The following is an 11,389-nucleotide window of genomic DNA, read 5'->3' on the forward strand; positions in this document are numbered from 1 at the left end:
CAGGCCATAAAGAAATGGATCCTTGAGCAGTATTACCTAGGGCTTGGAGCAACTAGGAATATGATATTTGCTGCTGTCTATAAGCTGCGGAGCCCACAGCTGCCCCCGTCACAAAGCTGGCTTACAAAATTTATACGGAATGAGCTTAAGGAATATCACTTTATTACTACGAAGCCAATTGCGCAGCAGCGTACGAAGGCTCAAGATGAGCCTACAGTTCTAAAGTGGTTTCAAGAGTACGGCTGGTTTATACTAGAGCGTGGTATAAAACCAGAGTCAATCTGGAATATGGATGAAACTGGCTTTCGGGTTGGGATTCTAGGTGGAGAGCGTGTGATTGTGCCACGAGCCACAAGGAGCTCTACACTCCAAGCCCTGAAAATCGTACGTCTATTACTATACTTGAGGCTTGTCTGCAACTGGAAAAAAGTCATGCCGCCTGTACTTATCCGGGCAAAATACACATGGATTCTTGGTACCCCCTCCGAAAGAAGGGGGTAGCAGCTATTAGGAAAGCTGGCCTCCCAATTCCTCCAGAGTTTGAGGACCTAATTCCTGACCCGGAAGCCCTCCAAACTGAGGGCGAGGGCGAGGGCGAGAGTGAGAGAGGGTAGGAGTGGGAGCGAAGAAGTGAGATTTCATAGAATGGCTTAATTATGTACCTTTACATACAAATTACTATGGAGAGGTACTTACAGTCGCAATTGTGACGAGCCGCGTATTGCTTCCTCTCGAGTTGGGCAGCCGCGTATTGCTTACTCTAACCTTGAGCAAAGCGAAAAGTTTGGTCACGACGATTACCATTGATTAGACATCTTTATTCTCATACATAGGCGGGAAGACCCGTGCTGTTCAGCTATAAACTATGTGTACTCATTATATTACCTCGACGCTTCCACTCTCCCAATAATAAAATGAACATCATTAACGCCGTCGGCCATGCCGTTATCCTTCCCTCTTGTACCTCTGCGAGTTATGGGACCTCTTGTGAGCTTTTACCATGTTATACAAAGCACCTTATGTGCCCTTAGAAGCAAAGAAATCCGGAGACAATGCCGTGGTCGTTGACAGTGCTACTGTATATACATAGTGGCCCATTCAGGGCGATTTTCGTTAAAAGGTTATCCGTCTGCTTCTCATGTCGAGTGAAGCGAGCCCAGCAGGTAGACGATACCGAAGATGATGAATGCGAAAGCTCCACCGAGAGTGACTGCGTTCGAGAATTAGCAAAGCGGACTTATATACGTTAAAATGTGTGGGATTAAAACTTACCAACTCTCAGCGATACTTTGCCGGCAATTGCCCTTCCTCCAATAACAGCGACGCCAGTGCAGACCGCATGCCCGCAAATGGCTCCTGCAGTTACCCACCAGTAATCCTGTCCTGCTGCCATGGCAATGGTAGCAATCTGACTCCTATCACCCCATTCGCCCAAAAACGTCATAACAAAGGTTTGAACCCAGGCAGGACTCAACAACAGAGATACAAGGTTACCTAATCCAGCTGCTGCATTCTTCAATGCGGAACCCGGGACTGGCGATGATCCTCGTGACGATGATGGGCTTCTTGGTGGAGACGGCAAGCGCGTCTTTGATCTAGACTTCCTCGAGTTATGGCCTAGACCCATCTCTAAGGAATATGGAGAGGCCGACGAGCGACGACCCTGTTGACGCAATTCAAGTTCTTTCTCCTCAAGTTCCATTTCGACTTCTTCCATTTCCGCGGCGACACCCTCGGTTGGGCTCATGGCCTGTCCCTCTCGCAACATCTTCACGCCGAATATTAAAAATAAAATTGCAGCCATGAAGTTGGTAACGCGTTGTGGAAGCAGGCTGGGAACAGCGTGGCCAAGAACTGCGGAGAGGACAGTCATGGTGATCAGTGCAGAGAAAGCTGCAGAGAAGACGAGGATTCTGTCGTGCTTCATGGCCATTAAGGCTGCGATGAGGAAGGTCTTGTCCCCGATTTCAGAAACGAGAATCATAGTGAGGGAGAGGATAAACGAATGCAGGGGCTGGATGAGACCTTCAACCCCCTCAGCATCAACGTCGGATTGGCCAGTTTTGGCGGGCTTTGCTAAATCCAAGTGGTCCTTGTGGGCAGAGTCGGGAATTGGATGTGGTAAATCTACCGGTTTCTTTGGTAGCTCATCGGGTTTCTGTATATATTAGATTTGGCTGCACTAAAACACTCAAGACCAAGACATACCTCAAGACCCGCAAGTTCGTAATCATCATCGGGGTCGGCTTCTTTAGCTTTTGGCTTCTTTGTGTCCTTTTCTCCCTTTTCATTTCCGGTATTAATCAGCTCCTGTTCGCTTTGTGGCAACGGAGGGGCTTCTTTCGGCGGGTCTGGTTTCTTTTCTAGTCGCTCTCCGGTCTGTCCTTCTTGTGCCTTCCTATCTTTATCCTTCTGGCTAACCCCTCCCTCTGTTCCAGTCGTCCCATCTTTCGGTAACTGGCGTCCCGGGTCGTTCATGACGCCGTCATTTACATCAGGTATTTTTTGGCCATCGACCATGGTGATATCCTCCGGTGCTCCCTTCAGGGGTGTTTGCTTCTTTGAGTCGACAAGCTCATCTGAAGTGCCTGTTGGCTCTGGCTTCTTTCTATCCGAGTCGACAAAGGGGCCAGCGTGCGGTTTGCCGTCTTTTCCGTCGACAGGCGCGTCCTTCGTTCCATGGAGGCCCAGGGAAGTGGTCTTCTGGCCGGCGATCTGGGCACCAAGTTCGGTGGCTGAAGGCGGAATTTCTCTTGCCACGGCGATGTTCGTTGGAGTTGGGGTGCCTGATGCATCACCTGCAATGGCGGCAGCTGCTACCAACGAAGGGACGATCAGAACGAGGAGTGGCGACGCACGACATAATCGAAGCTTCATGGTTATAATATGACGCTGATGTCGAGTAAAATGTCGCTAGGTTCGTTGATTTGGGCGAGATACAGCGATGGAGGCAATGGCCGTCCTAAATATCGATTAAAAGGAGGGATGTGGCCCAACAGGTATTGGCTCAATTCCGATAGCTTTTGCCTGGGCTATATGATGTGTGTCGGCAAAAAACCGGTTGACGCTCTGCCCAAACGGACGATCATGAAAATTATAGTTGTGACAGCGTTTTGAGAGCAGATGCGATAGGAAGTTTGGTGGAGGATGGGTTGAAGTCGCGTGTACTGTAAAGTCGAGTAGTTGCCACAGGGCCTTGACAGAGAGCTAGACCGTTCATGGAATAAGTTAACATGGATCTCAGAGACACTTGGTCCGCGTACTTTATATAGATCTTAAGTATCTATTCGGGGGGAATTACCAAAGAATGCACTTCAAGGAGACAGTTATTCGTAAATGAACTCTGTAGGGAATGTGAGGGAAATAAGAGATATAAGGTGTAAGATGTAAGAAACTTAAGAGATATAAGAAATCCTGTAAAGAAAGGTTCGGACTCTTTAAAGAGGAGAGGATGAATAAATTATAACCTTCACCACCCCGGAATCACGATGAGCGATTTTTTCGCTGCCTCAGGCCACAACTACCCCTGCACCCACCCTTCCGAATTGGGCCGTAGCCCCCACGGTCGCAACGTCGGTGCCACCTCAACCGTGGCTTCAGCGACTCTGCTCGGTGGCAGCGACCGTATATAGCTCAACCTTTGTAAAAAGCTGTAAATGGGCTCTTATATGCTGTACTACCGTACACTACCTATGTAGCGATATAAAACAAGTGCTAGGGTGAACGGTAGAAGCCTGTAGAAGCCTGTGTTCTGATTGTAGGTGCTGTATTACTGTAGGCTTCACTGCGGTTTCGGTACCATCGAAGCTCTCCCATAAAGTTATGGGGCCACTTCTTACTTTAACACTACTATTGGCTACTACGATGACGGTCCCAAAATCACGATTCTCATCGTGATTCTACTCGTATCGTCGCCCGTGCCGCGTCACGTGCTGAAGATCAGGTCAGCCCTTAGCACGTGATCCTGCTTTGGTGCTACTTATTGTAGCTACGTACAGTAAAGCACCGTTATAACGATTCTCGATTAAGCGATAACTTCATTATTGCGATATTTTTCCTGGTCCCGACAACACCACCATACAATTACCGATACTCACGATATCGGTGCTCCCTTTCCCAAATATCGCTTTATCCGTGCTATGGTGTTCCTATTCAGACCTTGAAATGACGAAACGATTTGCAATAACTATTGAGCAACGCCGAGCTCTACGCAAGTGGGCACATCAACAACACCCGAAGCCTTCTCAAAAGCAATGTATCGAATGGTTCTCTCAGAACTACGGCCATAAACTCAGTCAGTCGACAGTTTCCGAGTCTTTAAGCTCACATTTCGAAGATCTAGACAAAGCTATACAACCTACAGGATCACGACTACGAGTTGGACAGTGGCCAGAAGTGGAGCGACTCCTTATTATATGGCAGCAACAAATTCAATCACGTGGAGGTTTTACAAGCAGTGATATACTACAAGAAAAGGCTCGAGAGATTTGGCAACAACTGTCATACTGACATTCGTTGCACTCAGTTTGCTATCAAACTCAAGAGCAAACTTAGAAATCTCCTCCTCAAACCTACAAGTCACCATACATATCTTGGCTTATCACACCAACAACAGAAGCAATACTACTGAACGATTGCTGCAAACTCTTCTACTACATCTGTTTATGCTACATACATCACAGCATATCATTTGGACACTCATTGAACAAGTTATTAAGAAAATCTCCTCCTTAAGGGGGTGGGCCAATACTACCACATGGCATATCTCTACCAACTAGAGGCCTAGGAACATGAACGATAGCTCTAGAAGCTTCTACAACCCTCTATGATTCATTACACGTCATCGCTCCTTAGTTACCCACAAGATTGCTTAAGTTATGACATAATTTATCTATAGGTACTCTGACCTTGGACCTCCTTTTCACTTCCTATAGGCTAGGAACCCAAGAGATGGTTCTATGGGATTCTCTTACGTTCACTACATGATTAGCAAGCTAGTTGTGGGTCGCAGTTGATTTCTAATACATTTACCAAGCCTGGTTAGTCATGGAAAGTCATGGAAAATGAGAGAACTACACTCCTTTGGCATAAATAGGATTGCCCTTTCCTTAAGAAAGGGCAAGCAGGCAATACAGTAAATCGACTATCACATACTTCCACGTCTTTTACAAGCTTCCAAGCATTCATCTTGTTACTCCTTGTTTCTGAAAAGTCAGTGAGGTGTTAACCTCTGACTTACCCCTGAGTTCCCAGACTCAACATTTGTTGCAACTTGTCTGAACCACTTCACTACATCACACACCTGATTGCTGCGTTGTGGAATAGTCTAAGCTACAACCCTTTGGCTCTGTTTCCTAAGACAGTGTGTTGTCTTAGTAAAATCATCCCTTCCTTGGGTGGCTAGATTCTCACATCTGGTGCACCCACCATTACAAAAGAGCCAAAGGGTCCTAGCTTAGACTATTCCACAACGCAGCAATCAGGTGTATGATGTGGTGAAGTGGTTCAGACAAGTTGCAACAAATGTTGAGTCTGAGAACTCAGGGGTAAGTCAGAGGTTAACACCTCACTGACTTTTCAGAAACAGAGAATAACAAGATCAATGCTTGGAAGCTTGGAAAAGACGTAGAAGTATGTGCTAGTCGATTTACTGTATTGTCTGCTTGCCCTTTCTTAAGGAAAGGGCAATCCTATTTATGCCAAAGGAGTGTAGTTCTCTCATTTTCCATGACTTTCCATGATTAACCAGGCTTGGTAAATGTATTAGAAATCAACTGCGACCCACAACTAGCTTGCTAATCATGTAGCGAATGTAAGAGAATCCCATAGAACCATCTCCTAGGTTCCTAGCCTATAGGTAGTGAAAGGAGGTCCAAGGTCAGAGTACCCCTATAGACAAATTATGTCATAACTTAACCAATCTTGTGGGTAACTAAGGAGCGATGACGTGTAATGAATCATAGATGATTGTAGAAGCTTTTGGAGCTATCGTTCATGTTCCTAGACCTCTAGTTGATAGAGATATGTCATGTGTAGTATTAGCCCAGTAACTAAGGAGTGATGTCATGTAATGAATCATAGAGGGTTGTAGAGATATGCTATGTGGTCATATCGGCCCAGTAACTAAGGAGCAATGACGTGTAATGAATCATAGAGGGTTGTAGCAATCGTTGAGTAGTATTGCTCTTGTTGTTGGTGTGACAAGCCAAAATATGTATAATGACTTGTAGGTTTGAGGAGGAGATTTCTAAGTTTGCTCTTGAGTTTGATAGCAAACTGAGTGCAACGAATGTCAGTATGACAATAACCACCCCTTTTTTTTTCCCGAGTTCCTCATATTACAATTTGAGGCTCCTATGGGGATACGTTGGGGGGGTGTGTTGTAATAGTCACGTGATCACATGTGATCTCCGTATGGATTATCGGTAAAGCCAAGTATAGGTTACATAGTCAGGAATACATACATTTATTACTCAACAGGGTGTATCGAAGTCAAGTCACGTGGTATCAGTCACGTGAAGCGTAGCGAGATCTGTTGAGTAAATTTTCTTTTTTCTTCGAGGCCTCTAGCCGTAAGGGCAGAGTTTTTCTGTAGTTCTACCTGTGGTCGCTTACTGTAGCCCCTGTATATTATAACACACCCCCCCAGGTGTTACAGTTTATATAAATAATAATAATAATAGTAACTTAACGTACATGTATAGCGAAAGCGCCAAACAAGCGAAAGCGCCAAAATTATCTACCCTCACGACAAACATTGCGATAAATCTACCATAACATTAGAAATCAATTGAAACTACTCGGAGTCCTCTTCCTCAGAGGTGTCTATTACAATCTGACACGTGCGCGCATTGTGCCCAGTCTCACCACACTTGCCACAGCGACGGGCACGGGTTTCTTCCCTTGGCTTCCGACCACGGCTTGCCCTTATTTCCTGCTCTACCTGCTGCACAACATCCCTCTCATCCTGTAGCTCTTGCGCCCCTTGTTGACTAAGTGATCCTCCTTGCTGTAGTCGTGTTTTCCTAGCTCTCCGGCGCTTGCTTAGTACTTCATTTGCCTGTCGTAGGTTTTGGTTCTCTCCCTTTAGCAGTGCTAATTGATGCATTATTTGCGATGCACCCTTTGTAAACTGGTCAACAGCTGCATAGATTGAGGTTGGAGAGCTATTTTGATGGCGTGAAATCCGAGTTTTAATAAATGTAGACTGTGACATAGCTTCAATTGGGTTGTTTGGTGTCTGAGAAACCCAAGGTTGAGCAGTACCTGGGCGGGAGCTTGGAGGCGTTGGTGTCCTTAACTTAAGATCAAGTGTAGATATCACTCTCTCAGGGTCAAATGGAAGAAGCCCTGCCCCTCGGAACCCGCCTCAAATGTTACTTTCCGTCATTGTAGTGTTAAATGCAGCGTGGAAGGCAGGAAAGAAGTCATCCTTTGTAATATGAGAAATATGAGCCTGCATCATATCTTCAATTTGCCGACCATAGGCCTGCTTTAACGGGCCGAAACAGCCAACATCAAGTGGCTGGAGTAGATGAGAAGAGTGAGCAGGCATACAAAGCGTAATAATGTTGTGTTCCTTGCAGTACTCCTCAAACTCATCTGAGTGGTGGCTCTCATGACCATCAAGGACTAACAAGCGATAACCACCAACACTCCGGGCCTTTGTATGCTTCTCAAAGTGCTGAATCCAATCCATGCCTCTCTCGTTTGTAGTCCAGCCATTTTCAGTAACAGAAATCACCCAATCGCTTGAAAATCCACTATTCTCATACCAAGATGTAAGGTGGTTTTTGCCTGCAACAATGATAAATGGTGGTACTGCCCAACCTTGAGAACTAACGCCTTGGATTACTGTAACCCATTCCCGATTACCAGGCTGTACCTTCTTTGCTTTTGCCCGCCCGTCTGAGCTTGTTACAACCATAGCAGTTGAGATAACGCCCATCATAAACCCAGTCTCATCAAAGTTGTAGATATCTGCTTCATCGATACCATATTTCGCAATTGTGTTACGCACAAGCTCAAACCAGCCATTAATAACTTCTGGATCTTCGCACTTAGCCCTCTGGTAGTCGTATTTGCGCTGAAAGCATGTCTGGAGCTCTACACGCCGCTTAACAAAGTTTGAAGCCCAACGCGACCCAACGCGTGACGCGTCGCGTGTTGCAAGTAGTCGACTTGCCATATCTTCAACAACAGACAGCCGAGGAGGAAACCCTTTGGCAGCTAGGTCGAGTATATACTGAACAAGGACGGACTCCTCTAGGTTAGTTAATTTCCGTGAGTTGGCTTGGATATCGCGTCGTGAAGGTACACCTTCTAGACGACGACCTAGCTTGCGGTGGTCCACAGAATAGATCCTAGCAGCAACTCGAAGGCGTAACTTTGGGTCGCTTTGCATAGCCTGGATAGCTAGCACTAATTGGCTTTCATCGTTTTTATGGGGCATGTTTTGTTGTTGAGGAATTTAACATTTAGTTGGGGGGTTTGGTCACCGCATCATTTTGGCGCTTTCGCTATACATGTACGTTAAAAGAAAAGACTAATTAAATGAATGAGTGTTAATTGAAGTTTTGTCGCTTTTCATAACCTGTAGAACACATAATTGGAGTTTGACGACTTCTTCGGTGTTGTGGTGGAACTTTGGTGTTCCTCGGGTTTTTGTGTTGTATGTGTACCGGTCGGGTTTTGTAAGGTGTCATCTACAGTAGACGACTAATGTCGGCCAAGTTGAGATGCTTGATGAAATCTTCATGCTTCTGTCGAGAGAGTGCTTTTGTAAATCCATCAGCAGGCATTTCATGTGTCGTGATCCAGTTGATATGAATCTTCTGGTGTTCAACTTCTTGTCATAGCCAGTGGGAGTGCACGTCGATGTGCTTCAGCTTCGTGACGAGCTTGGGCGATTCCTTGAGTAGGAGCCGTACAGTTTGCAGGTTGTCACATTGTAGGGTATATTCTTCGTGCAGTTCCAATTTTATCATAGAGAAGAATCGCTGCCACCAGTACAGTTGTTTTGCGCAGTGAGAGAGCGCAAGGAGCTCAGCTTCTGTTGTCGAAGTTGACACAGTTTTCTGCTTTGTGCATCGCCAGTCAATGGCGCCGCCAAAGAGTGTAAACAGATAGCCTTCTGTGCTTCGTCTTGTTTCCTCACAATCTGCATATGAGGCATCACTTGAACATTGGAAGCGTGGTTCGTCAATGTTTGGTCCATATTGAAGTGCATAATTCTTCGTGCCTTGCAAATAGAGCAAGAGCCGGTCGGCTGCAGCATGGTGGTCTGGTCCGGGGTTGATGAGAAACTCTGCTAGTTTTTGTGTTGTGCGGGCTATGTCAGGTCTAGTCACGACTGCGGCATAGTTCACTGATCCAATCTTCCGTTGATAGAGATGAATCTCTTGTTTTGTTGCTTGCCCATTGTATGGGGTAAGTTCGACTGTGATCATTGGTGTCCGCGGCATCCTTGTTTGTGTGACCTTGTAAGATGCAATAATCTTTTCAATATATGAATCTTGACACATCCAAAGTTTGCGCTGAGTGCGGTCTCGTACAATTCTAATTCCGAGGAACCAATTTAGTTCCCCTATTTCCCGGAACTCGTATGCCTCCATGAGTTTTGTATGGAAGTCTATTGCTTCACGCTTATGTCTTGGGTGGCTGAGGATACAGATGTCGTCGACATAAAAGAAGACTATTATGGTGTCGGACACGAACAGACACTGTGCTTCAGGAACTTGTGTGAGACCTAGAGATGTTAACGTCTCTGAGAAGTCACGAAACCAAAGTAGTGGTGACTGTCGTAATCCGTAAAGGGCGCGGTTGAGTTTCCAGCACATCCCTTGTTCTTTATATCCATCTGCGCAGCGCACATACACTTCTTCGTCAATGCGACTATTTGTGAATGCATTGATCGCATCCATTTGATCAGTGTCGAGGTCGAAGTAGGCTGTGATTGCCATGAGTGCACGGAAAGTCCGCGATGCTAGTGTCGCTGCATATGTTTCATCGTGGATAGAGTATCGCTGTAGATCTCCTCTCACGACAAGTCGAGCCTTGTATTTTACAAGGAAGCCACTATTGTCAAACTTGTATGTAAATACCCACATAAGAGGTATTACAAATGCATGTGTTTGTTCATCTCGAACAGATGTAAAGGTACCCTGTCTTCGAAGGTCATTTATTTCCTTCTCAGCTGCTGTTTTGAAGCCGATCCGATGTGGGTGGCTTTCGAGCTGGTCCCAGTATTTTGGGGCTGCAGGCAATGCTGTGCGATGGACCCTTTGCTTGTTAAAGGTCGTACCAACTATAAATGCTGTGTGTACACTTTCGCCTGAGTTTGGATGTTGGATGGTGGCTGAATAGACATCGTGTCTTCGCACACTATCATCAGTTCGTTCTGGGGTCATTTCCGGAGTCCGTAAGTGAGTATTATCACCCCCCGAGAAATTATCTTGTTGAGATTTTTCTCCACTATGTTTTGGCTCACCCTGCAGTGGCTCCACGTGTTGGTTTGTAGTGACATCTGCAGGTTGATATGGCTGTTGCTCATCTTCGTGGTCATCGATGGACTGATTGTCCAACTCAGGCAGCTCGATGACTTCTACCACTTGTTGGATTTCAGCTGGTGTTGCGACAGGAGTGTATTGTGGATCGAACATCTTATTTTCATCGAAGGTAACATCTCTTGTTGTAATTACCTTTTTGAGTGTCGGTACCCAGATGCGAAAAATGTTCGTAGAGTTGTATCCCACCAAATAACCAATTTGTGCACTCTTCTCAAGTCTGTCTAATTTTGGGCGGTTTTGGATGAGGGCATATGCTCGACACCCGTATATGCGAACATGCGACAACAGAGGCTTAATGTTCTCTGTTTGAATATTAAGGAGCTTTAATAATCGTCCATATGGGGGTTCATAGTTAAGCACTGCTGTGGGTGATCGGTTGATGAGGTACCCAGCAGTTTTGAACATCTCCGGCCAGAGCTCCATCGGAAGGTTTGCTGTTTCCTTTAATGCACGAGAGCGGGTGATTATTGTGCGACCAGATCTTTCGATGCCTCCATTTGGCTCTGCTGTGTGCGGTGGTGAAACTTGGACTTCGTATCCTTCATCTGCGACCCAGTTTTCCCATTCCTTTCCAAGTCCTGCCTCACCATCCAACTTAAAGATCTTTATTTCACAATTCCATCGTCTTTTGACATAGGCTGCAAAATCTTTAATTGTTTGCATGAGTGTTTCCTGGCGCTTGTTCTTCAGCAGGTATGGATGATTCATGCGACAGCAGTCGCAAAGAAAGTGCATGCTATACACATAGCCTTCATATGATTCATGCATTTGGATGAGATCGAGGTGTACCTTCTCATATGGTACTGTTGACCGTGGGATTG

General features: G+C 45.8%; 2 protein-coding genes across 2 annotated transcripts; one reads left to right on the forward strand and one right to left on the reverse strand.

The window, feature by feature from the left end:
* Nucleotides 1–60: 60 nt before the first annotated feature.
* On the forward strand, nt 61–614 carry VC83_00131 (uncharacterized protein; the record flags this gene model as incomplete). The annotated part of the gene is made up of 2 exons (XM_024463827.1): nt 61–384; nt 492–614. The coding sequence occupies 2 exons, from the start codon at nt 61–63 to the stop codon at nt 612–614; spliced, it is 447 nt and encodes a 148-aa protein (XP_024328648.1).
* A 184-nt stretch (nt 615–798) lies between these two features.
* VC83_00132 (uncharacterized protein) lies at nt 799–3,442 on the reverse strand. Its single transcript, XM_024463828.1, has 4 exons — nt 3,302–3,442; nt 2,209–3,207; nt 1,273–2,158; nt 799–1,210 (listed from the first exon to the last, which is right to left on the reverse strand). The coding sequence occupies exons 2-4, from the start codon at nt 2,875–2,877 to the stop codon at nt 1,137–1,139; spliced, it is 1,629 nt and encodes a 542-aa protein (XP_024328651.1). The 5' UTR covers nt 2,878–3,207; nt 3,302–3,442; the 3' UTR covers nt 799–1,136.
* Nucleotides 3,443–11,389: the final 7,947 nt, after the last annotated feature.

Source organism: Pseudogymnoascus destructans (assembly GCF_001641265.1).
Source record: "Pseudogymnoascus destructans isolate 20631-21 unplaced genomic scaffold scaffold_1, whole genome shotgun sequence".
In the NCBI taxonomy this organism is placed as follows: Eukaryota; Fungi; Ascomycota; class Leotiomycetes; order Thelebolales; family Thelebolaceae; genus Pseudogymnoascus; species Pseudogymnoascus destructans.

What these genes read in the sequence shown, in the direction of transcription:
- VC83_00132 (XM_024463828.1), bottom strand. Translation starts at nt 2,877, where the DNA reads ATGAAGCTTCGATTATGTCGTGCGTCGCCACTCCTCGTTCTGATCGTC. An exon ending in ACGAACTTGCGGGTCTTGAG is followed by an intron (nt 2,159 to 2,208) that starts GTATGTCTTGGT and finishes TAATATATACAG; the next exon opens with AAACCCGATGAGCTACCAAA. An exon ending in CAAAGTATCGCTGAGAGTTG is followed by an intron (nt 1,211 to 1,272) that starts GTAAGTTTTAAT and finishes TCTCGAACGCAG; the next exon opens with TCACTCTCGGTGGAGCTTTC.